Source organism: Caretta caretta, chromosome 8, assembly GCF_965140235.1.
Source record: "Caretta caretta isolate rCarCar2 chromosome 8, rCarCar1.hap1, whole genome shotgun sequence".
Taxonomy (NCBI): domain Eukaryota; kingdom Metazoa; phylum Chordata; order Testudines; family Cheloniidae; genus Caretta; species Caretta caretta.
In genome coordinates, this window is record NC_134213.1 from 6,601,658 (window position 1) to 6,628,874 (window position 27,217).

Genomic DNA, 27,217 nt, shown 5'->3' on the forward strand with positions numbered 1-27,217 from the left:
ACAACAGAGCAGGAGCCAGCAATGGTGCAGCTGCTGGGTGCTAAACTGCTCTAGGTGCTATGAGTCCCTTGACATGAGGGGAGTTATACTATCAGAGAATTTGTCCTCCCATGTAGATGGGACTCTGGCATTTTAACTGCCAGGACATATTCGGAGCATATTTGCATGATACTGTGGTAAGAGCACTGTCTACATCATCTACATAACTGCAACAGCTGTCATACAGTACAAGCAGTCATTTTGCTAGTATGGACAAGGCTGCTGGAATCATTGGGTGTACCTGACAACAGAACTTGGTCCTCCATCATCCTTTGACTTGGAGAATGAGGGAATCGGAGGAATACAAGCTGTCAGAGCAGTGTTCTGCACTATAACTAAAGTAACGTTATGGCCTCAGTCCAAGACCCCGTGGAGAGCTGGGATCAATCTCTTTAAAGTGGAAAAGACTCTCTGAGTCTTTCATGTTTATTCCAGTGCCAACTAGTTCCGGCCATTGAGCAGACTCTCAAAGAACTTGGTAACCACGCCACATGGTTTATCTGGAACGACTGCAGGGCTGGCGTCTATTCACCTTGCCTTCAGAATTTACCACTGGCCCACTTGACTTCACTGCTGCTGAGGCTGATGGGACAGTGAGGGACTGTCAATGGGATGCACTGATCACTGGCTAGGGAGGACAAGGCAGGCTGGCCAGCAGGAAGTATTTCCTAGCAACGCTAAACAGGCTTCCTAGGGAAGTCACTAAACATATGGGAATGTGGGAAAGAGAACAATCTTCCGATGGCCAGGCAGGAACTGGATGATCTCATCAGCCTTTCTAGGATTCCATAACTGAATCATTGTTCTGTGGTTCCAGGCTGCAATTACTAACTAATAAGTGAGGTACAGCCCCCTCTTCAGGAGGACAGACACAGGATAGCCCTTCATGCTGTGTGTGGCTCCTTATCAAAACCACTCCAGCTGTCTGGGGCCTCAGCATGGGGAATTTCCCTTCTCCTGCCTAAAAGTAACTCAGCTGGGCTCTCCTTCCTGTATTCGCTTAACAGCCCTGAGTCTGGACCGAAGGCTCTCTCTCACCAGCTCCCCTTGGCCCTACCTGGGTGAGTAACCAAACGTTCTTTTAGCCAGAGCATGTGGTAGATAAGGTGAAAGGGAGAAGAGTCAGTTATGTTGTAAATCAAGATTCTGGAACTATGGAGATAGAGACACGACACCTCTTTGTCTCTCTTTGACAGAAATAGACCAGAGTTTTTACAGATTGCCTTAGGCTATTTATTTGCAGGCTGAGAAACTATCTTAAAAATAAGCCCCTTTGTGGCTCAATATGGCCGTATTTAGCTTTGCCTCCAGGCTTTCTGCTGGCTCACAGAACAAAAAACAGAACGAAACGAGTTCCAGCTGGGCTACGAGAAGCAGGGATAATTTGACTGTTTTTCAGTCCCAAGGTTCCCATAGATTCCTGGGTGCACAGAGCACCTGGGTGGTACATTCAGCTGTAGAACATAGGCATTTACATTTTCTGCACTGGTTTAAAATGCAGGACACGAGAGTCCCACGACCAAAGTCCTAGAACACAGTGAGCTGTGAAATTAAACCCTGTAGAACATTTTAAGGCATTGTTCTATTTAGAGCAACAAGCGACTAGGCCACAGAGCTTACCCCTTGTAACGTACTTTAATGACCATGTTCTCCGGTGTTTCCTGAAGCCTCCAGTTTCCAAAAAGTGATGGTGGTGCGTGAGCAGTGTGCTGCGGGAACCCAAGACTGGAACGGCTGACCATGCTGTAGGGCAGGACTGAAGTGTACAGGCAGCCTTCTGGGAGAGCCCACCATGGGCTAGCAGGAGTTGCTACAAGTCAGCAGTGAGGTGCATAGGCTGAAAGCTGTGGGGGAATGGTTCAACTTCTCTGCTTGCAGTGTGGATCCTCTGCTTGTTCCACAGCCTGATAGGCATATTCCCTAGCACCTTACTGGCAAAAAATGGCTAATAATTAAATGGAAGATCGGTCCAGCGTATGTGAAAATCTGTGCAATATTGTGCAGAAATGGGGAAATTCCCTGCAGTTGTCACTGGCTCTTTTTTCCTGTCATTATGCACCATTGTTGCTCATGAGCACCCTACAATAACAGAAGCGATGGTGCCAAGGGAGGGGGGAGGGAAATGTGATAAGGAAACAGATCGTAATGTCGGTTTTCCAATATATTATGAGAACAAACAGCTCAAAGATGACTTGACTCTCCCCTAGGCAATACAGGCTGGGGAATTCTCACAATCTGAGCTGCTCATGGTGCCAGGAAAGCTTCGGTAACTCTGGAGCCGCTCTTTGCACTGTATATAGGCGTGCCTGTCGTGCATCACTCTTGACCTTCATGGACAGTTCCCCTTGATATCAAGGGGAGCCAGCCATAGTTACAAGGTTAGGCAAATATGTGGTCATTGTGAAACAAAGCAGTGAGTCTCTAGCATTCTGAGGAAACACAGTGACCATCCTCTAGCTAGCGGAATGCTTCGTCTGGCAACTCACAGTTACATTGGTATAATTCACTTGTGAAAACTTTAAGTAAGAATGGATTTTGCACCTCCATGCTCCCCGTGCTCCACCTTCACCTCCCCAGTCTGGCAGGGGGTTCCACCTCTGAGTCTGTGATGTCCCCCCTCTATTTGGCATTGGTGAGGCCTCATCTGGAGTACTGTGTCCAGTTTGGGGCCCCACACTACAAGAAAGATGTGGAAAAATTGGAAAGAGTCCAGCGGAGGGCAACAAAAACGATTAGGGGGCTGGAACACATGATTTATGAGGAGAGGCTGAGGGAATGGGAATTATTTAGTCTGCAGAAGAGAAGAGTCGGGGGGATTTGATAGCTGCTTTCAACTACCTGAAGGGGGGTTCCAAAGGGAATGGATCTAGACTGTTCTCAGTGGTACCAGATGATAGAACAAGGAGTAATGGTCTCAAGTTGCAGTGGGGGAGGTTTAGGTTGGATATTAGGAAAAACTTTTGCTCTAGGAGGGTGGTGAAGCACTGGAATGGGTTACCGAGGGAGGTGGTGGAATCTCCTTCCTTAGAGGTTTTTAAGGTCAGGCGTGACACAGCTCTGGCTGGGATGATTTAGTTGGGGATTGGTCACACTTTGAGCAGGGGGTTGGACTAGATGACCTCCTGAGGTCCCTTCCAACCCTGATATTCTATGATTCTATGATACTCACTGGCTTAAGAGCATCCACCTAAAGGTTCAGGGTTTCTGTTCTATTTCTCCCTGCCCCAGAACCAAGGAGTCCTTGCTGACAGCTGCTGACAGTCCTTGCTGACAGACTCCCCCCTCTATTAATGCTAGGTGCTTCAGAGGGAATGAACAGAACAGGCAATCATCAAGTGACCAACCCTAGTCATCCAGTCCCAGCTTCAGGCAGTCAGAGGCTAGGGACACCCACAGCATGAGGTTGTATCGCTGAACAGCTTGGCTAATAGCCATTGATGTATCCTCCGTGAACTTATCTAATTTTTTTAACCCCATTATAAGTTCGGCCTTCACAGCATCCCCTAGCAAGGAGTTCCACAGGCTGACTGTATGTTGTGTGAAGTAGTACTTCCCTTTTGTTTGTTTTAAATCTGCTGCCTATTAATTTCATTGGGTGACCCCTGATTCTTGTGTTATGTGAAGAGGTAAATAACACTTCCTTATTCATTTTCTACCCACCATTCATGATTTTATAGCCCTCTATCATAACCCCCTTTAGTCGTCTCTTTTCCAAGCTGAAAACTCCTCTCTCTTTCTAATCTCTCCTCGTATGGAAGCTGTCCCATACCCTTAATCATTTTTGTTGCCTTTCTCTGGACCTTTTCCAATTCTAATATATCTTTTCTGAGATGGGGCAACCAGAACTACATACAGTATTGCAGGGGTGGGCGTACCACGGATTTATATAGTGACATTATGATATTCTCTGTCTGATTATCTATCCCTTTCCTAATGGTTCCTAACATTCTGTTAGTTTTTTTGACTGCTGCTGCACATTGAGCTATATCATCGGCATGGGACCTGCTCTCCCTTGGCACCCTGCAAATCACAAAGGCCACCATGCATAAGTATCTCGTAATGATTACCGATACTGCCAGATGCAAGCAGACAGCCAGTGAGCATCTAACATGTGGGGCAAAGACCATCTTTTTGTTCTGTGTTCACACAATGGTGTCCTGGTCGTTGGGCAGTCCGGGGCTGCTTCTTGCTATGACAATACGAATAGTAAATATTAACAGAATCAGATGCAGGCTTAAAGGCTTTTTTTTTTTTTCCGGAGTGACTCTGTGGGTTGGAGAGACTGAGAGGAAGCAGCAGATCGTGAGCAGCCCAATGTTTACTGCAGGCACCACAGTGGCGATACCCACTTCCATCCAGGAGTGGAAATCCCCTCCACATATGTAATCAGTCTTCTGCCTCCCTGCCTGCCTGTTCCCCCTTCACAGATAGCCAAGGTGGATCAGTGATTCGAAGACTCCAAACCATTCGAGTGCTAAATTTAGGAAGGGAAACTTAGGGAGATAAGAGTGGTTGCCTCTTCCTGCTCTTTGCATTATAAAGGCAATGACAGCGTTCTGTAGCCATGATCCAGCACGCTACAGCTCAGGCGAGTGATCCCATAGGGTATGGGGCCATCAGTCCAGAATGCTCCAGAACATCACAGTGCGCAACTCCGATGCTACAGGGCATGGGGCCGTCAGTCCAGGATGCTCCAGAACATCACAGTGTGCAACTCCGATGCTACAGGGCATGGGGCCGTCAGTCCAGAATGCTCCAGAACATCGCAGCGTACAACTCCGATGCTACAGGGCATGGGGCTGCCAGTCCAGGATGCTCCAGAACATCACAGTGTGCAACTCCGATGCTACAGGGCATGGGGCCGTCAGTCCAGAATGCTCCAGAACATCGCAGTGTACAACTCCGATGCTACAGGGCATGGGGCCGCCAGTCCAGAATGCTCCAGAACATCACACTGTACAACCCGCAGGGCATAGGGTCATTGGTCCAGAATGCTCCAGAACGTCACAGCGTACAACCCCGACACTGCAGGGCCATCCCTCCAGAACGTCACAGCGTACAACCCCGACACTGCGGGGCACGGGGGCCATCGATCCAGAACGTCACAGCGTACAACCCCGACACTGCGGGGCACGGGGGCCATCGATCCAGAACGTCACAGCGTACAACCCCGACACTGCGGGGCACGGGGCCATCGACCCAGAACGCTCCAGAACGGCACCGTGTGCAACCCCGAGGCCCGGGGCCATCAACGCAGAACGCCACCGCCTGCAAGCCGGCCGCTGCGGGGCACGGGGGCAATCGATCCAGAACCCGAGGGTAGTTTCCTGGTGGTCCCTCCCATCCTTTTATCCCGCTGCTTTCCCTTTCCCTTTCCCTTTCCCTTTCCCTTGACCGTACCGCTCCCTCTGCTTCCCCCATGCCCCCCCCCCCCCGCCCTCTCTGTTTATATCGCCCTCCGCCTGCCGCTGGCAGCTGGTCTGCGGCACGCCATGGGGCGGGGATCTGCGGGTTAGCGCTCAGCCCGTCAATCACGGGTGGGAATTTCCAGGGGAGGCGGCGCTGACTCACACTTCCTCCGCCCCCGCCTCCTCCCGCCGCCCGCCGGCCAGCGCGCGGGGCGCTGCGATGTCCGAGCCGCAGTCGCCGTAGGGCGCGCGCTGCCGGCGGACCCGGGCTGCCCGTCTCCCAGGTAGGACGAGACCCTCCCCCCCCCGCTTGCAAAGGTGCACGGGCCCCTCCTGCAGCCGGCCCCGCTGGGGGGGGGCCCTGGCTGCAGCCGGCCCCAGGGGCGGGGTGCTGCTGCCTGGCTGCGCCGCGCCGTGTTGTTCTCGGCTGGCCTGGCTGCGTCCCCCCTTGCCGGGGGGCTGGCTGGGAGGGAGACTACAGCTGAATGTTTGGAAAGCAGATCGGGCTTCTCTCTCTCTCCTCCCTCCCTCTCTGCCCCCAGCAGCTCGGCTGTCTCCGGAGGCGTTTTGCTTCCCCAAGTGCCCCCCCCCCCCCCCCGCTGTGGGGCTCCTGGGAAGGAAGCACCGTAGGTGTGGGAATGGAGGTGGTGCCCCCCCCCGGGGGGGGATGTTGTTATTGCAGAGGGAGTGGGGCGGTTGATGGAAGTCACGCTCTGGGGTCTGTGGGGTGGGGTTCCTACAAGGCTGATAATGGGTTCTGTGCCATGGAGGCCGGGGCGTGTGTGTAAAGCCACCCCCCCACCCTCTCGGCGGCTCTTCAGACATCTCCTGCATGGCCCCCCACCCCGGCACCAAGTGACTCACTCTTTCTGAGCGGGCCTGGAGGATTCATGGACCTGCGGTGGAAAGGCTGAGGTGCGGTGCCCACCTGGCGAATCATGAGACGTCGTCCTGCAAACCCATTCACCCCAAAGATCCCCGGCAGTGCCACACTCCCTCGAGGTCCCCCCTAAGGCACAGTGTGCATGGGGTAAGGTGTGGGGGTGTTACATGCTGCCCATACACCGCAGACCTTGGGGGTGTGCTGGGACCTGGGGTGCTGCTGATTATAGATGCCACTTACAGCTCTTCCTTGGGGACAGTGTCTGTCATAGTAGCAGCTTCCAGAAGAGAAACATACCCATTCCCAGGAGCCATTTGAGGCTCCTTGGTGAGTCCCTACAGGCTGTGCCTCCCCAGGTAATATTGACGGCATCCTGCTCGCCTACAGTATTTTTAATCCGAGAGTCTCTGTGGACTTTATGGACATACGTTAGATAAACCTTGCAACAGCCCTGGGATAATGATATGTAGTATTATCCCTGCCATACGGATGGAGACGCTGATCCTCTGGGAAATGACTTGCCTCGCTCACCTGTAGAACCCAAGAGGCCTGACAACCTGTCCTCTGAACTGATCACTAGACACAGCCTTCCCTGCTAACCTTGTCACAGATTGACCAAATGACAAAGGGAGCGTCGTGCACGGAAGGCCTTGGAACTGGCCTTAGAAGAGTGTCTGGTGGACACCTGGTTCTGTGTGCTGCAAGTCAAAGGATCTGATGGGGGGGAAGAAACATCTCAATAGTCAATCCAGTTGTGATTTTGAAGAACAACGTCCTAGCTGATCTTTGAAAGAGAGAGCTGTGTTCTCCCTGCAGTTTACCTTTCCAGATTTGCATTTACCTGGCTTTGACTGAAAAGCAAAGACGAGCCCTAGGAAAATATAACTTGCTGATTGCCTCTTTGGGTTAGATCAAAGGTTACTGAGCTGTGTAGTCCATGGACCATCAGTGGTTCACGGAGTGCTTGCTAGTGGTCCAGACAGCTAGCTGGTCATATGGGGCTGGCATCTCTCGTTGCTTCCAGCTCCCACACAAAGACAACTAAAAATGAGACCAGATTGTAATGATAATGAGGAACTTTAACTATCCACTTACCTGTTGGAAAAGTAATATGGCAAAACACACAATCTCCAATAAGTTATTGGAACGTATTGGGACAACTTGTTTCAGAAGGTGGAGGAAGTAGCCAGAGGGGAAGCCATTTTAGATTTGATTCTGGCTACCAGGAAGGAATTGTTTGCAAATCTGAAGGTGGAAAGCTGTTTGGGTGAAAGTGATCTTGAAATGATAGATTTCATTATCCTAAGGAAAGGAAGGCATGAAAGCAGGGGAATAAGGACAATGGACTTCAAAGAAAGCAGACTTTAACACACTCAGAGAACTGGTAGGTGAGGTCCCAGGGGAAGAAAATGGAAAGGTAAACATGTCAGGAAAGCTGGCATTTTCTCAAAGAGACAGTATTAATGGCACAACAGCAAACTATTCCAATGTAAAGGAAAGATAGGAAGAATAGTAAGAGGCCAATATGGCTCCATCGGTTAATAAACTGACAATCAAAAAGGAATCCTACAAAAAGTGGAGACCTGGACAGATTGCTAAGGATGAATACAAAAGAACAGCACAAGCATGTAGGGACAACATCAGGCTACAGCACCACCTAAGTTGTGCCTGGCAAGGGACATAACAGGCAATAAGACAAGGTTCTATAAATACATTAGGAGCGAGAGAAAGATGAAGTAAAGTGTAGGTCTACTACTTAGCAAGTAAGGAGAGCTAATAGCTGATGACATCAAGAAGGCTGAGGTGTTTAATGCCTATTCTGATTCACTTACAAAAAGTCTAATTGTGACCAGATGCATGATTAATATTAACAACAAGGGGGGACGGACATAAGCCAGAACAGGGAAAAGAACAGGTTAAAGAATATTTAGATAAGTTAAATGTATTGAAGTTGGCAGGGCCTGACGAAATTCACTCTTGACTACTTAAGGAACTAGCTGAAGCAATCTTGGAACCATCTTCAAGAACTCATGGATGATGGGTTGAGGTCCCAAAGGACTGGAGATGGGCAAACATAGTACCTATCTTTGAAAAAGGGAACAAAGAGTACCCAGGGAATGGGAATTATAGACCAGTTAGCCTAACTTTGTTACCTGGAAAGATACTGGAACAAATTATTAAGCAATCAATTTGTAAGCACCTAGAGGATAATAGTTATAAGGAATAGACAACATGGTTTTGTAAAGAACAAATCATGTCCTATCCACCTAATTTCCTCCTTTGGCACGGTTACTGGCCTGGTGGATAGGGGGAAGTAGTAGACCTAATGTATCTTGATTTTCGTAAGGCATTTGTCACAGACCCTCATGACATTTTCATAAGCAAACTAGGGAAATATGGTCCAGATGAAATTACTGTAAGGTGGTTGCATAACTGAAAGACCATACTCAAGGAGTAGTTATCAGTGGTTCTCTCTCAGACTAGGGGGATATTTCTAGTGGGGTCCTACAGGGGTCTGTCCTACGTCCAGTATTATTCAATATTTTATTAATGACTTGGAACAGAGAGTATGCTTGTAAAATCTACACATGATACCAAGCTGGGCGCGATTGGAAGCACTTTGGAGCACAGGATTAGAATTCAAAATGACCTTGATAAATTGGAAAATTGATCTGAAATGAACAAGATGAAATTCAATAAAGGCAAGTGCAAAATATTACACTTAGGAAGGAAAATCAAATGCACAACTCCAAACGGGGAATAGCTGGCTAGGTAGCAGTACTGCAGAAAAGGATCTGGGGGTTATAGTGGATCACATACTGAATATGTGACAAGAATGTGATGCAGTTGTGAAAAAAGCTGATTATCAATCTGGGGTTTATTCACAGGAGTGTAGTATGTAAAACGTGAGAGGTAATTGTCCCACTTCGCTCTGCACGAGCAAGGCCGCAGCTGGAGTACTGTATCCAGTTCTGGGCGCCTTTCAGAAAGATGTGGACAAATTGGAGAGAGTCCAAAGGAGAGCAACAAAAAAGATAAACAGTTTAGAACACCTGACTTATGAGGAAAGCTTTAAAAAACCTGGACCTGTTTAGCCCTGAGGACAAGAAGACTGAGGGGAGTCCTGATTAGTCTTCATATATGTTAAGGGCTCTTATAAAGATGACGATCAGTTCCCCATGTCCACTGAAGATAGGACAAGAAGCAATTGACTTAATCTACAGCAAGGGAAATTTAGGTTAGATATTAGGAAAAACTTCCAAACTATAAGACTAGTTAAGTATTGCAATAGGCTTCCAAGGGAAGTTGTGGAATCCCCGTCATTGGAGGTTTTTGCAAACAGGTTAGATAAACACCTGTCAAGGACGGTCTAGGTTTAGTTGGTCCTGTCTAAGCACAGGGGGCTGAACTAGATGACCTCTCGAGGTCCCTTCCAACCCTACATGTATAAGATTCTCTGAAATACATGCGGTCCTTCCAGTTTTACTTTCTCGTGTAAGCAATTGTTGTAGTGACCCCAGGGATGTTGTGTGGTCCCAAATGAGAGGGGAGGTGTCCGGGAGCCAGTCCATCTGTTAGGATATGCTCTGTCCTATGGGGAAAGTTTGAGCAACACAGATCAAAAAGACAGTCCCCACTCCACAGAGTTTACAATAAACAGAGCAAGCTTTGCCCGTCATTTTTCTTGTCTTCTGTCCAGGAAACCTAGTAGAGGACCAGGCTGGTGTGCCTACCAGATTGCTAGTTCATAATAATACTCATTTACATAATAACACGCATATGCAGTTTGGCACAGCCCCCACCCGTAATCCCATAGTGCTTCCTGGATTATAAAGATGCTTTCTCTGAGACAATCTGGAAAGCATTTAGCGACAGAATGGCACGTGCTCCAGCTATTGTAAGCTCTTTTAGTCCAGAAACATTCCTCTCTATAAAGCATGGTGTACATTTCCAGCTCTACATACATGTTTTGTAACAATATTAGGTGTGAGTGAATGAGCACCTCATAAGGGCTGGGGTAGGGAGGCCTGTTCCCTTGCCATCCTCAAAAAGCTTTTTGGTTATTTCCTGCAGCTTAGAAATCACGCTTCTAAATGTAGGTATAACAGCAAATAAATTTGTTAGTCTCTGAGGTGCCACAAGTCCTCCTTTTCTTTTTGTGGATACAGACTAACACGGCTGCTACTCTGAAACATCTATGGGAAAACTGATCTGTTTACTAATGTACCTGGAACCACACCTGAAAAGCTGGAGCTGTATCATGACATAGCTGCATCATATGGTGACCTCAGCAGGGTCAAGGCAGAATAACTCCCCCAACACATGGCATGTTGGATAGTCAGATGTGCTGAAAGGATGGATCCTAGATGCATCTGAGGTCACTGTTGAGCACTTGCTTTAGAGAGTGAGCTGGATGACTCTTGGTATTGCTTTTGGGTATCTGTTGGAGATGGAAGTGAGAGCCTTATGCAGTGTTATTAATGGCATTGGAAGCAAGATGAAGGTGGAAAGGAATGCACAAGTCCTTCCCCTTATCTTATTTCCATGCTTCTCAGGTTTTGGGTGGAGGGGGTATATCCTGGAGCAGCCTCAGCTATTGCTAAATGTAGTTATTGTTTGTTACCTCCTGCAAAGACAATTATGGGATACTGGAGTTGGGGGTGTGCATCCCACATAGCTTGAGCCATGGTGTTTATTCTGGGAGCTCTGGAAACAGTGGCACTCGTATAAGATTTCTCATCCGGAGCTCAGAACTGTGTTTGAAAAGGCAAAATAATGACAGAAAGGGAAGTGAGTCTTTAACGGCCTTTTCTTCTTGTAGCACTACGGGCTGAGCTGATCCTATAATACCCCTTCAGCCTGACCCGCTGTTTTGCACAGGGCTTGAAGTTTCACTTGCCAATGATGGGTACGAAATGTTGCCCGGTGAGTGAAGAGAGCATAGAGGAACTTAGCCATCAGTTTCTACAGAATTTCAGCCTTTATTTAAGAATTCTAGCTCTTATGGTTATGAAGATAACCTTTCAAATGGGACTTGGTTCCATGCTGACTTCCTGAGTCTGCTGGCAGTGTCACTGCCACTGTTGCTGCTCAGAGTTTCCTCAAGCAGCAGCAGAGTACACTTAACAAGTTCTGCTTCATTTTAAATGCTGCTGTTTGGAGCTTTGAAGGCTGCTGGGAAAGCATGTCAGTTTATTCTGCTACTTTGGAAAGCTGTGATCAGTAGCTGAGGCAGGTACTGATGCAGTGTGGGAAGCAAAATGAAAATACTTGGTCTAGGGAAAGGGTAGATTAATAGAGAGAACTTATCTTCCCAAAAGAGGATGGGGTCCCCAAGCAGCATCCAAGGACAGAATCCTGCAAAGAAGACCATCACCCCACAGAAGGGGTTTAGCTTCTAATCAGGGCGCTACTGCTAAAATCTCACTATTGGTGCTCCTTTGCATTGGTCTCTGGCTAATAGGTGGCTAGTAATTGCTTCTAGCAGGAACCTATAAGAGCAATGGCTTTCCTGCTTGCTAAAAAACCTGCCCCCTGCATGGTCACTGCCCCCAGGGGAATTACAAGAAGAGCTGGAAAAAATTTTGATGAACTATTTTTCCAGTGACAAATGCTGTTTCATCAAAACCGAAATGTTATGTGGAAATGTATCTGTTTGGGCACAAATTTCATTGGGACGTTTTCTTGGGTCAGGGGTGGACTTTCTAGACAGAGGGTACACCTACACTGGAGGTGTCGTTTCCAGCTTGTGTAGACATACCTCTGCTATCTAGTATTGAGTTGGCACACAAAAACCAGAAGTATAGCCATAGACAGTGGGATGCCCGAGTACAGTCTGGTAAGAGATCCTAGGTACGTACTCAGGGCAACTAGGCTATCCTGCAAGTCACTCCATCAGGCTACACTTTTTTGTTTTATTTTGTGTTTTTTTTGTGTGCTTGCTTGATCAGAGCTAGCCTGGGTATGTTTGCCAAGCTGGAAATTCCACCTTCTTCAGCTCCCATGTAGACATACCCAGAGACCGAGACTAGAGTATCTGATAGCCCAGTGGTTAGGGCGCTCAGCTGGGGAGGTAGGTGAAGCAGGGACTAGAACTACTAGGCTATTGGCTATTCTGGGGTGTGTCTCTCTCCCTCTAAACCCCCCCCCCCCGACAAATAAAAAACGGCCAAAGGTCGTGGTTTCATTTCGGATCAGAATGAAAACAAATTTTGAAACCTTGCTTTTTGAATCCTTGAAATAGTTGTTTTCCAGCCAGCCCTTATGGTAAATAAAACTCTGGCATGGTCTCTGCAGGCAGACGGCTAGGAGATACCCAAACTCTAGGCTGAATTCACTATAGTACAATCTGGATTTTGTTCTCCAGGTTCAGCTCCTCGTTCAGGAAAGTCCCTTCTCCCGACCAGCTCCCCGCCCTGCAAGTGTTCTGGCACGCGCGTCCCCCTCCGGCTTCGCCTCCAAGGGTATGTCTACACAGCAGCTGGGAGTGTGTTTCCCACCATGGGAAACCAGACCTGCGCTAGAGCTGTTTGAGCTAGCATGCTCAAAACAGCAGTGCGCCCAGGGTAGCCAGCCAAGTATGTCCCCAGCGGGGTTAGGTGGGTGTGTGTGAGAGCTATTTGCAGAATACTTGTATCTGGACTGAGGAACTACTGGAGTTCTCACCGAGATCTAAACCAATTGTAGCCCCCGTGGTATCTACCCTCCTGGCCACAGATGGCACAGCTGTATTATAGTTAGCTGCTTTCCAGTAAATAAGGCTGAAGTGCTTTTGCTTTCATTTGGAGGAGATAGTTGCTGTCCTCAGCAGGTGCCCTTTGGAATCCAAGTGTGCTGCAGAGTTTGGGGGATTGCTTTCATGCCCTGGATTCCTGGGTGCCCTGGACTGCTTTGTGTTGCAAGAAGGAAACCCCCTGCTCTGCATAAGGATCAGCTGATGCTGAGTAGCGTTTTTCTATAGTGCTGTGCCAGTGACTCCTGATGCTTGGCACACCTGCTTCCTGGCCCTGCCCGTGTGGAGGGGCGTCTGTCTCGATTTCCCGTGAGTGCCAGGGTCCTGCTGAATGATTTGGTGGTGTCTAAGGGATGTGTGGGACAGAGCCACAGTCTGAGGGGTGAAGGGGAGCTCTGAGAGAGGCTCACTCACTGGCCAGGTGATTCTCAGCCTCCCAATAAGGCTTGTGGGGGCAAACAACTGAATTAACTCTGAGAGAGCTGGGTGAATTCGTGAATGGGATTATGTGACACACGGGGCTGCTTGTGACGGTGGGGGAACGGCTCAGCCACTCTGGGACTCACTGCCGGTTTATATCTTATGTTCCTAAAAGCTCCGGCTTCAAGGCTTCATCCCGGGCTCTGAGGTGGCACTAGACATTTTCTCTCTCCGGTGCTGGCTGGTTCTTGGTCAGGGTCTAACTGATTGTCATATGGGGGTCGGGAAGGAATTTCCCCCCCAGTCTGATTGGCAGTGGTCTTGGGGACTTTTCACCTTCCTCTGCAGGGTGTGTGTGAGGGTCACTTACCAGGTTTATCTGGGTTTATCTCTCTCAGTCATTTCCCTGCCATGGCAGGGGCCTCATGCATCTGTGCACTTTGGTCCTGCCTATTCTCTTTGTGTGACACATACGAGCCTCATCTCCTGTGGGCTGTCCTACTTCAATCTAATTTTGGTTGCGGGATTTGGGGTTTGGGTCCTGGGTGGCGTTGGTGGCCTGTGATGTACAGCAGGTCAGACGGGAAGATCTGGTGTGGTCCCGTCTGACCTTAAACCTTATGATTCTTGAGGTCACCTGTGTACGTTATGAAAATGCCCTGTTACAGTCATTCCGGCTCAGCACAGAATCTGTCCCCACACCTCCACTGCTCTTGGAACGCCTTTGACTGCTAGTGTAAACGCACCAGCGTGTTTCTCAGCACTGTCCATTGTTTTCAGAGCCACTAGAGAGGGGACAACCATGGCTGTCAGCAGCAATGTAGGGATCACTCTCCCGGTATATCTGGGGCTTCCCAGGGGCTGGGTAAGGGTCACATGCAGGCTGGCTCTCTGATGGCTCCGGGTCACAACGTTATTGCGAGTCTCACAGTATCTGGTGTTTTCCCTTAAACCCCCAGCTCCTGGAATGACAAGAGCGCATGAGAATCTCCGTTTTCATTTGCAATAGCTGTGGTTCCTTCTCTTCTCTTCCTGTCCCCCTCGCCCCGCTCTGCGGGTAACCCTAATTATTTAAAAAACAACCCAACCCTACAGTCCGTGTAATTAAAGCTAAGATTTAGTCACGGGTATTTTTAGTAAAAGTCATGGACAGGTCACGGGCAGTAAACAATAATTCATGGCCCGTGGCCTGTCCATGACTTTTGCTATAAACACCCCTGACTGAATCTTAGCTGCCCAGGGCCGCCGAGCCGTGACTGGTGTGGCTGCCTCAGGGCTGCTGTCCCAGCCACCCTGGGACCAGTGCTCAGGCGGTCCCCGGGGCCAGCCCGCACTAGCCGTTGGTAGGATAGTCCCCAGGGCCAGCTGCCTGGGGTCGCTGAGCAGCAGCCAGTGCAGCTGCCTCAGGGCTGCTGCTACGGTTGCCCCCAGGGCCCTGCTCTGGCTGCCCCAGGACCGCTGCTCAGGTGGTCCCCGGGGCCAGCTGCACCGGCCGCGACTCGGACGGTCCCTGGGGCCAGGTGCAGCCACCCCTGGGGCTGCTGCTCTGGCTGCTGCTTGGGTGGTCCCCGGGGCGGCTCCAGCAGCGGCCCCCCCCGGGGCCCGTTGCTCATGTAATTAACCAAGCCAGGTCACTTCTTCACCTTTCCCACTTGCTTGTATGTTGTATCAGTCTCCTCTACCCATGACCTGTCTGTGTCTTTAGAGTGTAAACCCTTTACAGCAAGGATTGTCTCTTCTGTGCTTGTACAGCCCCAGGCACGATGGAGCCCCAATATCTGCTGAAACCATTTGACACTTCCGCCAATATCTGTATTTGCTACTAAAAGTAAGTTTCTAGCCTCAGGGTTGTGACGAAAAGTTAGAAAATGTGGACCCCGAAGGGAAATAAAAAGAACCCACTGTATGTTATTTTTGAGCCAATCTCATGTTTTCTAGAAGCCTGGTCCAGGGTGGGGGGTTTTTAGGTTGTCCTCCATGGATGTGCCCATGCCTACGTTTTGCAGTGTGGGGGGGGAGGGGAGGAGTGACTACACTGTGCCTTCTACTCTAGTTAACTCAGTCTCCTGGGTGTGCCATGGTTTCTCAATGCAGGGCGTGTGGAAGGAGGGGAAGATGATGCCAACAATTGTGGTTTAAAGCTAAGTGTTCTGTGATCCTGGGCTCTAAGCAGTTCATATGATACCAATTGCTCCTCTTGCCCAGAAGAAAATATTTTTTTCTTTTCCAATTGTCTATCTGCTTCTGCTTTTAGAAAAACAAAAACCAAAACAAAAAAAAGTGGTATATTTCTAACATAGCCCACACCAGTGCGGCTTCTTATTGTTTCCTCATCTGTACATGGGCCTCGCCAAGAAGAGGAATGATCTGGAAAGAGCATTTTGCTGCTAGTCAGTGGGTTGGTGTTGAACTTGTAAGGGGAGCTTTTGGTGGGCTGCTTTTGTGTGCATCCATTTCTCAGTGGTGGTGAATGCTGGATGTTTTAATAGGTGCTTGTGTTCCGAAGGGCTGCTATTCACTAGCTTGTGAGTAGGTTCACACCATCCCCACTGGATGGCTGATAATTAACCTCTTGCCACTTGGGTTTTTAAATCACCTTGGGGGTGGGGTGGGAGGGACTGGTCATGGCCAATGAGATCTACAAATAAGCACATTGCAGGGCAGCTGGAACTATGAGTGAGAATTTAATGCCCATGCTAGCAAAGGGCACATAGCACTAGTTTGAACCAGTTATGGTTCCAGGAAACACCGTGCAAATTTCCCCCACCCAGCTCTGCGGATGCACCTCCATCCTGAGAGGTGTCACCTGCTCTGGTCCATGCTGGGCTCTCTCTGCCAAGGACTGACAGTCTTTCACTAATGATTAAGAGGAGGTCACCAAAGTCGTTATGACTGTAGGCAGATTTGAACATGGGTCTCCAGAAGTGAAAGGCTAGTGCCTGGATGTACTGTCCTAGCTCACTCGCGACTGGCTTCTATTGAATACTGTCTCAAAGAACCCTTTCAGAGGAGGCTAACTCCACAGGGAAATTCCAAGGAAGTGGTGTTACATAATTCGCACATGCTCATTGTATTGAATTCTAGAGCTCAAGTCGGAAGGGAAGGAAGTTGTTTGTGTTCTTCCTGGCATGGACCTGGCTATGGGTTTGTGAAGCTCCTCCCTGTACACCATGGCCACTCACCGCATGATGGTAGCAGCAGGAATAGAACTGAGGTCATCCTACTCCAATAGGGTGACCAGATGTCCCAATTTTATAGGGACAGCCCTGATTTTTGGGTCTTTTTCTTATATAGGCTCCTATTAATCGGGACGGGGGTGTGGGGGGGGTAATTTCACACTTGCTGTCTGGTCACCATATACTCCAAAGGCACCGGTCCCCGCTGTCTGAGCTAAGGAAGGATCTCTACCGGCTGTTAGCGGAATAGGCCCCAGTGCTCACAGCTGAGCAGTCCTGATTCCTTCCATCAGAGGGCCACAGCAAAGCCCTCTCTTGGTTTGAAGTGAAGTTCAAACAGGCAAATCCAGATGAGCTCCCTGGATTGCATCTGGTGCACTTCAGGCTCCTGGCATGTTTTTAATTGCAGTCGAAGAGAGTTCCTACACTTGCCTGATTCTAGGAGAGACTTTGCTTGGGAACACTCCCCACTTGAGTATGGCAGTTCTGGAAAAATCCCATGCTGGAATTTTTCCTGGCATTATTATTGGAATGTGTGGTACAGTGTAGGACTGGACTCCGCTGAACACTGCTCAGACCTCGGACTGGAGAGACCTTGCCTTGAAGACCCTTGATCTAATGCCCATTGCCTTTATGCTTTCCAGAGTGCTCAGCAACCATTAACTAGTCCCTGTCACACCTGAATGGGCGCTAAGCCAGCGTGATCCTCATTTTGCAGAAGGGGCATCACTGCAAGTCAGTGCTAGGGATATGGTGGGAACCCAGGAGTCCTGCCTCGCAGCCCTGATCTCTCTGCCTTTCCTTTTTCAATCTGCTTTGGTGCTGCCTGCTAGTTAAAGTAGAGTGAGACAGGAGGGAGAACTCTAAGCAAGGGCTAGCACCGGACTAGTTTTACTGTCCCATGAAAATATTCAAGATGTTGAAAAAATGACCTGTCTCAAATAGGGCTGAAAAGTCAAAACCAAGGAAATTTTCACAAACTGAAAAATAAAAAAATCCCATTTGGGTCAATTTTGACCAATTTTTATTGCTTCTTTACTATAATTAGTTTAATTTTAAAACAAAAAGTGATTTCAACCTGGAATGTCAAAATGAAACTTTTTGACAATTTTGTTCAACTCAAAATTTTTTATTTTATTTTTTTTTATTTATTTTTGTAGAAAAATGACCCTTTCCCCGAGTGGTTTCGGTTTCAACTAATTGGCATTTTCTGATGAAAAACAGTTGTCTGAAAATGCCTGACTAGCTCTACAGTCAACATACCGGGCATGGGGAGAGAACTGAATGAGGGAGAGGAAGAGAAGCTCCTTCTTGTTAACGAAAGAGCAAGAGCTGTCCCCCCCGTTACTAATCCCCAATGCTGCTGACTTGGCACTGATGGCTCATTGGGTTGTATTTTTCTCCCAGACACTGTAATGTGGCTATTTAGACATGTGACACTCTTGATCTTTAATCTGAATTCTCCCCCACCCACTCTCATCCTCTCATTTCTTCTTGTGCTGAGTTGTTATAAAAGCCCTCCTTTGAAAGGTCTCTGTGCCCCGACCCTCTACTCTAGCAGGCTGAGAACGGAGCTGGTGGGCAGGTGACCGCAGTCTGCCTTGCGTGACTGTGTCCTCTCCCTCCGGTTCTCTTGAGGTTGTTGTGCTCTCCCCTCAGAGAGTCTCACAACTCGGGAGGAGTCGTCATCGCTTGATGAAAAGACCAGGACAGCTTGAAAAAAAACCAAACAAAAAACACCCCACGTTTCTCGTCAGTTCGGGGCTGAGGAACGGTGAAGTTCACAGCTCCTTCTGGCCCTACCTCAGAACATGAACAAAACTTCTAGTGGCCTTGAGTCAGAGGGGATGGGAGGGCCCCAGGGATTAACAAAGGCACCTGTGGAGTCTTGAACAGCAGGAGGATCATGGGGGCTGGGTGTGACAGAAAGAGCCTTGACTTGGACTCTGTGTGAGACAGAGAGACGCTGTGTGTGTCACAATGAGCTGGGCCTAAATACCACTTCTGATTGGTGGGGAAACACTTAATAACCTTGACTTTTGAATTGCCCTCATTAGACTTCAGAGGTGACAGAGATGGATGGCTTGGAACTACTGTTCTAGGCCATCAGCAGACTCAGGCAGGCAGAGGCTGCCATCCATATGAGGCTACAGGTGGCTCAAGTCTCCCCAGTCAGCCAACCTCTGGCTATTGGAATCATTAGTTTAGGACAATGGTTCTCTATGGCTCATTCTCTCAAGAGAGACCTGTGCATTAACCCACCTGCCCTCCAAATCACCCAGTCCAATGAGGCTTAGCAACCAAATGTTTGATTCTTGGATAACGAGGGAGAACTTAGCCCTCGGTGCATCTCTTCTGTGGTACGCTCAATCTGACAGTGCTGAGCACTTCCCAGTGCTGGATGATGTCTCGCTCCTTAGGGGAGGTCAGCAGGTACTGAAACTGCCATGGCTTTTGGACAGCTTCCTGTCAGCTGCTCCTGCATGCTACAGAAACAGAGCCTTTGGTCTGGCAGCAGCTGAGAAGCTAGTGACTGTTCTGGCTGCTTTTCACCCCCTTGGAAGGTCAGAGTGCACCTGTCTTCCCTTTGGAGATGTGGTGTCGTAACTCCCTCAGGGTACAGAAAGCACCAGTCTTAACATCTAGGCTTGGTGCCTTACTGTGGGCGTCCATGTACCTCATGCAAGCTGCCCATGTGCCTGGGCATGATTCTGCCCAGGGAGGTCGGGGCTGGAATGGCAGAAGGTGCTGCTGGCCAGGACGGCGGTCCACTGGGAGAGCTATGTGCTGTGGAGGGGTCAGGGGGCTCGCTCAGTGCCTGTCTATCATTGCTGTCTCTCCTTATGGATTCATTGGTCCCTTCTGGCCATGCAATCTTTCTGATCAACTAGTCTGGCCTTCTGTATAACACAGGCCATAGAACTTCCACAGAATAATTCCTAGAGTGGAGTTTTATCAGTAATGTCCCATCTTGATTTAAAAATGGTCAGTGATGAGGAATCCACCCCAACCCTTGGTAAGTTGTCCCGATGGTCAGTTACTCTGACTGTGTTAAAAATTGATGCCTGTTTCGAGTCTGAATTTGTCTAGCTTCAGCTTCCAGCTGTTGGATTGTGTTAGACCTGCTAGATTGAAGAGCCCGTTATTAAATATTTGTTCCCCATGTCAGTACTTGTAGACTGGGATTCAGTATTTCCTCTTTCACGAGGGCTGCCGGTGGCGGAAATGGAATGTGGGATTTGCCCTGTGTTAACTGCAGTGCGCTGGAGGCCTTTGCGACATGTTCGTGATAAGATAATGCACTCATAGCACTCCAAAGAAGTAAGCAGAGGGACTGGATCTGCAAATCTTCTCCTGGGCCTCCAACCCAGGACACAAATTGTATCGTAGTGGGCGTTGTTGGAATCCAGTCCTGGTTAGTGAAATACATCCATTGAGAGAAGGGAAAGTGTGCAGAGCTGTCCCTTTAGGGTCCCAGTGCATTCTAACTACCAGTTTTTTAAACCTTACTCTGGAGGAAAAGTCCCTCCCTAGGTCATGTTAATTATCTTCAAACAATCAGTGAGTTAATTGCTATTCTGGTTGCAGATCCTGTCAGGTGGCAATTGTCATCTGGAAAGTCCCTGATCCCGCTGACAGGCAGGTTATGTAAACTTGGAAGTATCTCTGTGCCTCAGGCCAGGGGGCTTCAAATTTTCAGAGCGTGGACTAGAGCTTTCCTGTCGCACAAAAATGTGAGATCGAGAAAATTCCCAGCCCCGAACCGGGATGAAAAATCAAAAACTTGAAAATTTTTGCCAGTGGAAAACCTGGAAAAAAATTTGGCTCAATCAAAAGATCTTGATTCAATTTTGATCTTTGTTCTTTGAACGGCTCTCCTTCCTTTCTTCCTTTTTTTTTTTTTTAAAATATAAATGTACTAAAAATTTCAAAACAAAAAGTCATTTTGTTTAAAACACGTGAAACTTCCTGTTTTGAAAATGGTAAAATGTCCATTTAGACAATCTCAAATCTTTTCTTTTCCCAGGTTTTTGAGTTAGGAGATTTGTCGAATCCAGCCCCTGTTTTGTGAACAGATTTGGTTTTGATGAATTGGCATTTTGGGGGTAAAAAACCAAAACTATTTGTGGAAGAATTCCTGACCAGCTCTAGCGTGGAACTTGTGATGATACAGTGATTCTCAGGTAGCCGCTCCACCCCGTTCGCAATTTCATAACATCCCTGTGGTGACTACTACAGCCATTGCTTACCTGGAAAAGTAATTTGAGAAGTATTAAATGTAATTTAGCAGCCTTTGATTGCCATGTAGCAGCTGGCAAAGGTGTTCCTGGAGCTTAAAGAAGGAGTGTTTCACTTAACTGATGCAGAAAGCCAGCCAGTGGTGTGATTTTTTTTATTTATTTTTTTTTTTTGAGAGATCCATAAAAATGGTGGCTTAATAAATAAATGTCATGGTGTCAGCTATTTTCTCTCTTCTCCCCTTGCCCACCGCTACCTGATTCTCTGCACACGGCTGAGCCACGTCCAGGTATTTAGGCCCAGCAAATAACTTAGTGGTTCCCCAGGCCTTTTGTTTCTTGTATAACTGGTTAACTTAACACAGACTGTTTTTTCCACCTGGGAATATGTCTGGGTTGGGCCATGGAATGTATCCAGGAGGCACCTGGGGCCAAAAATCCTATTTAACGAACTATTGGGCTTATCTGAGATGTCTCAGAGCCCGATCTGTGGTTCTGTGTTGACACGGTCATCATCTATGACAGGTTTCAGAGTAACAGCCATGTTAGTCTGTATCTGCAAAAAGAAAAGGAGTACTTGTGGCACCTTAGAGACTAACAAATTTATTTGAGCATAAGCTTTCGTGAGCTATAGCATGCTTCCGATGAAGTGAGCTGTAGCTCACAAAAGCATATGCTAAGATAAATTTGTTAGTCTCTAAGGTGCCACAAGTACTCCTTTTCTTTTCGGTCATCATCTAGTGAATTGCAGAAGATGGATCTAACAGGGTGGAGCCCAACAGAGTTTGATCTTGCAACACAGACAGGACTAAGCTGTGTGTTTGAGAGCTGGTTGAAGGCGTTTACTCGTAATTAAAAACTTGTAATTAAAAAATGTGGCCATTTTCTGGCAACGGAAATATTCATGTAACCATTCTGCTCTTTCTCAGTCTTTTACAAATTTTTCATGGAGATTTTTTCCCTCTTATCTTTTGATTTCCCTTTGTGAGGGTTTCAATTTGGGGATTCTGTGGGGCAATTTTCTCTCTGTTCTGTTTGCACTGACAGGTTTACTTGATCTGTTTAGTCATGTGGCGGGAATCTTGTCAAAACTGAAAAAAATCATTTTAGAAAATGTCACTTTACAAAAAAACCCATATCCTTGGAACGTTTCTTTAAAAAAACGAACAAACTTGATCTGTCAAACTGTGATGAAAACAACTTCCACGGCTCTTGTGACATTTTTAAAAAAAAATGTTTTAACCAGCTCTAGTGTTAACCACATGGCCAAAGAGCAGGAGAGCCCAGCAGCTCTAAGGAGGAAGGGGAGAGGAACAGGCATGATCAAGTGGAATGAGACTGCGGTGAAATGACTTTGAGGGAGGTGGAGAAGGAGATTGGAGCAAAGGGCCAGTCAGTAGCGGGGAAAGAATGACCTGAGTGCAAACTGGGTGTAGGACTAACGTGTATCACTCAGAAGCTTCAAAAGATAATTGCAATAAACCATCTTGGGGTTGGTCTGCTCACAGGTGTCTCACCGATTTAATGATATCGGTTTCTGAATTGAGCTAGTTAAATTGGTGCAAAAACTATGCAGAGAGCAGCCCTTAACTGGCTCTGCTCCTGTCCCACAGATGTTTTCTCTAAGGGAAAGGTGTGCAAACACAATGCTGGGGGTCCAAAATAACCAGAGTTTCTGAATGTGAGTAAATGCAATTGAGAGGGGCTGTAGCGTGCGTTAATGGGTGAGAGATGATGGAGGGTACAGGAGAAGAATCTGCTGTAATGCTTCCATGTGGCTTTGAACACCAGCGACACACTTGTGCATGCTGAGGACAGGGCGAAAGGAAGTGGCGGGACAGGCTTTGTCCATGAGCAGGGGCCTGCCAGTTGGTGCCCAGTCCTGTGGCTGAGCCACACCCAGCAACAGAGACCAGTGTGCTCATTGTTGCTGAACTGAACCAGGCTTCAAACGCAGGTCTGCAGCGAGGCCAGGGAGTGCACTAACCCACTGTAACACATGCAGCCAGCCACCCACCTCTGGTGACATTTACATATAGCTATCATGAGCAGGCCAACTGGAGATAGCTGTGTCTGGCAGCTGCTGGAACCCAAATGCTGATGAGCCCTGTGAGATCTGGGCTAGGGCGTGAGGTACCCCAGGGCCGTTCTCACACTTCAAGGGGCTCAGGTCGGGAAGGGTGACTTTCTGATTTGTTGCCTTTCAGGGATGGCTGGTTGGGAGGTAGATGATTAAACTGCAGACATGGAAGGGAAAGGACCCTACCGCATCTACGACCCTGGTGGGGGGACACAGGAAGAGGCGGCCGCAGCCTTTGAGCGGCTGGTGGAGGAGAACGCCCGGCTGAAGGAGAAGATGCAGGGGATAAAGTCTCTAGGTAATTGCTGTGGTGCTGGACTTGTGTGGGTAGGGGGTGTGGCTTTTATTTTATCCTTCTCCTTTCTGGAGTGTCCGCTGCCTCCCTGTGACAGACCCTTGCCTTGCAGCCATGATGCCACATCCAAAAGTGCATGGTGCTCTGACTGCTTCATCAGCTAGAGGGGGTGCTACAGAGTGACACCCCTCTCTTTCCCCACCCCAGGGTGCGATTGCTGGCTCTGCAACACTCCCTAGCTGGGGCATTGGAAACTGGGACTATGTATTCAATGTGTAGCCCCTCTTAACCTTTCCTGAACATGCCCTGGACAACTGATACCCAAGGGGTAATTCCCTGCCTGGGAAACCCCTCCCAGGTATGAATTATGCCATTCTGCAGCGAGGGGCGCAGCTGGGCATACCGGCAGCGGGGGCTAGCTCGTCACTGAGAAGGCAACGCAAAGCTCTTGGCTCTCTGTAAAATCTGCTATGGTGCCGGCAGGATCTCTTGGCTTACGCACAGGGACGTGCAAAGGGGCTGAGACACTTGCTGTTGGTGTAGCCTACGGACAGGCCCGTGGTCTGTGCTAAATGGATGGGTTGCTATGGTTACTGTGCTGATGCATGGACGAGAATTGAGCAGTATCTTAAGGGTGCTCAGCTCCTCCGGCATCTTTCTGTGATGTACCTCAGGAGCCATGATCCAGCTAGCGTTTACTTTTAAATAACGTTATGCTCACGTTCAGCTGCCACCTGATGCTTCCCACCCCCAATCCATTTGATGGCTTTTTCCCCCTCTTGCTGTAGTGGGACCTGATTACACTTAGTCCACCTCACTGCTGGCTTCTGCGCTGCACAAGTAGGGGAATCTTTTGGCCCTGTGGACCCAAATAATGCAGACTAAGGCCTGATCCACACTGAAAAATTAGCTCGACCTAGCTACATCGCTCAGAGCAGTGAGAAATTTCGCCTGCTGTGTGCCGGGGTTAGGTGTAGCGCCTGGTGCAGTCACCGCGAAGAAGACGGGATTCCTTCGTCGCTGTAGGCAGCGACTCCGCGCCACAACTGCGGGACTGTCACTGTGCCACTGGAGTGTAGATGGAGTGTAGATGTGTAGTAACATCTGAGAGTTCACAGGCAGCAGAAGACTGCGATGCACCATTCCGAGACACCTGACAAGATGCTTGAGTGTGGGAAAAGATTAGGTCTTGTTGTATTACCCACTGGAGATTAAAGGGCTTGGAAAAGGGACCCTCCTGGCCCTGAGTGAGGTTCTCTGGCTTAAGAGCAGAGCTTTTAAAAACTGAAGAAGACCTAGGAAATACAAAATCTCCCCTGTAAGATGTGCTGTCCTTGATGTTTCCATGCCAGAGTCCCTCTGTGGCAGAGAAGCAACAACTGTAGTTCCAGGGTGGGATTATTTGCTTGGGAAGAATTATTTCTGGGTGAAGAAGGCCATGTGGGACATTTCCATTTCTTCTGGTTGTGAAATACAAGTTGGGGAGGGGATTTATGCAGGCTGGCCTGGGGAACTGGCCTCTGGGGCATGGCAGCTATATACTAGGGAAGGGTAAATACCAGGAAATGCGAACTCCTCTGTTTACTGTATACACTAGGAGAACTGCTGGAAGAGTCCCAAATGGAAGCATCAAAGCTGCGGCAGAAGGTGGAGGACCTCGTGAAGGACAATGAGATGCTGAGGTCGTCTTCCTCTTTTGACAAACTGTCCGAAATAACAGGTATGAAGGTGGGAGGCTTACCCAGGGAGAGCCATCCTCTCCAGATTCAGGAAGAGGACATAAAGTATTTGTCTGAGCAGATTCACACTTGGCTGGATGTACGTACGTACACACACACGCCTCTCTGACCCTGATTTCCCAGGGAGTTGCATGGCCTGTGAAGTGTCCTTGTTTCCCACATCAGTGATAGAATGGCCTGTGAGTCTGTGTCTTTAGACTAGCATGTAATTGCAACCGCTGCTCTGCGTTTGTGGAGGGAGAAGGTCAGAGCAAAGTTTGGCAAGTCGCATCTGGCCTGCCCGTTAACCTTCCCTAGTGCACATATATTAGGGATGGTGTGCCTAGCCTGTGTTTGCCAGAAGCTGGGAATGGGCGACAGGATGAATCACCTGCTCTGTTCATTCCCTCTGGGGCACCTGGTATTGGTCACTGTTGGAAGACAGGTTACTGGGCTAGATGGACCTTTTGTCTGACCCAGTATTGGCCCTTCTTATGTTCTTCATGTAACAGCCTTCTGTATTGGGGGGGCGCGGGGGAGAAGCTCCAGTCAAGTCAATGGAGTTGCATGGGGTAGGGAGCAAATTCCGCACCTGCCTGAGGCTTTCAGTTTGCGGGGAGGTAATGGCGCCCTGCACCTGGCAAAGCATATCCATGAATGGGCAAGGCCTGTGTGAAGGCTGTTATTTTAAAATTGTCCGCTCACAGGGACTGGCTGATGAGACAGGGACTGGCTGCAAAGAGACTATCTAAGCCCTGGACTTGACCTTTCAGGATAGCTGTGTGAAGCATCCGAACAGGGGAAGTTCCAGCCACTTTACCTGACAAAGCTGACTGACCAAAGGCAAACGCCTGGGAGTTAATGCAAACAGTCTGCATTTGCAGGGCGCTACCTGGGCCACTTACCCACCGAGCAGTCACTGGCCAGGGTAAAGAGACAGGAGAAGGTTGGGCAAGTGTGGTGCTTGGCCCTGGAAGCCGTTCCTCAGTGCCTGTTAGTCCGTTGCTGCGGGTTAGGTGGGAGGAAAGTCCGCAGTCTGACCTCTCTCTGCAACCTGTTGATGTTACAAAACACTGTTGTTTTGTAGTCAGGGGGAAGGGATCGGGCCAGCTGAGTAACGTTTGTTGCCAGTGCAGAATTTCGCCCAGTGGAAGCCTGATTTCCCTTTCCCCTCCGGGGAACGGGATGGAGGTTTCTGTCTTGTCCCACTAGCTGGAAATCATGGTTCTCTCTGACTTCTTAGCCTGTCTGGTCTCTGCCTCTTCACTGCTCTCCTGTTTACCAACATTCACAGCTGTGGTGTCCTCTGCCTTTTACAGGAGGTGAACCAGAGCCCCGCCTGTCCCCCGCGGGTCCAGGCAAAGCTGAGAAGGAGCAGGATACAGAAGCTCAGAAGCCTCCATCCACTGTAAGTCTGATGAAAGGGGGGCATTTGCCTGTTAACCCTTAGCAGCCCAGACCCTGAAATTATCAGGCAATTAAAAAAAACAAACTCGGAGACTTAAGGAAACAGACACGTCGAAGGGGTAGAATTTCTCCCTGTTTTGTTTCCCACATCAGTGATAGAATGGACTGTGAGTCTATGGCTTTAGACTAGCATGTAATTGCAACCGCTGCTCTGCGTTACAGCATTAGAATGCAGAGCCAGCTACCGTTATCTACGCCCATTCACTTTCCCTTCAGGGGCTTCCATCCCAACTCTGACCCCTGTAGACACAGGACTTGCTCTCTGTTTGTGGGGAAACCTGTCTGTCACTGGATTCGAGTCCCCAGACCTGGAGGATCATCTTTACAATGCATAGAGCGGCTTAAAGAGCTGACCCGCTGGCCCAAACCATTCCTGTTTTATACCGGTGCAAATGGCATTAAGCTAGCTGGCGGAACGGGGAAATGTCTCTCTTCCCTGCTGCCCCCATAATCTCCGTCCTCCCTTTGCTGTGACGGAGCATCGCAGGATTTGGTTTCCCTGGTGAGGGCCTGACTCCCCTCTCTTCTGTTTCAGGGATCTTCGTCAGAGTTTGAAATTGTATCTGGTGAGGACAAGAGGTTTTCCCAGGAGAGCAGGAAGTCGGTGAGTCATCCTGCCAGCTCGGTTCCTTGGGGGGAAGCTCATTTGGGACTTGAGACAGAGCTATTAGTACACAGCGGGGGCACAGCGTGTCCACGGGCAGGTGGTGGGGACTGTGTGAGATGGGCAAGGCTGTTTGTTTTGGTTTCACCTGCACTG

General features: G+C 48.8%; 1 protein-coding gene across 5 annotated transcripts in view; it reads left to right on the forward strand.

Annotated features, from left to right (window-relative positions):
* Positions 1–1,014: 1,014 nt before the first annotated feature.
* TNIP1 (TNFAIP3 interacting protein 1) overlaps positions 1,015–27,217 on the forward strand; it is a 45,182-nt gene continuing 18,979 nt past the window's right edge. Inside the window, exons 1-6 of one of the 5 annotated variants that reach the window (XM_048859636.2) lie at positions 5,636–5,731; positions 12,698–12,794; positions 23,105–23,275; positions 24,870–24,992; positions 26,310–26,398; positions 26,993–27,061. In XM_048859636.2, coding sequence (XP_048715593.1) covers positions 23,143–23,275; positions 24,870–24,992; positions 26,310–26,398; positions 26,993–27,061 — 414 coding nt within the window. In that variant the 5' untranslated portion in view covers positions 5,636–5,731; positions 12,698–12,794; positions 23,105–23,142. Of the gene's footprint in view, positions 1,101–5,219; positions 5,359–5,606; positions 5,732–12,697; positions 12,795–23,104; positions 23,276–24,869; positions 24,993–26,309; positions 26,399–26,992; positions 27,062–27,217 lie in introns of those variants that run through there. The other 4 variants (XM_048859634.2, XM_048859637.2, XM_048859638.2 and 1 more) reach the window with 4 other exon arrangements.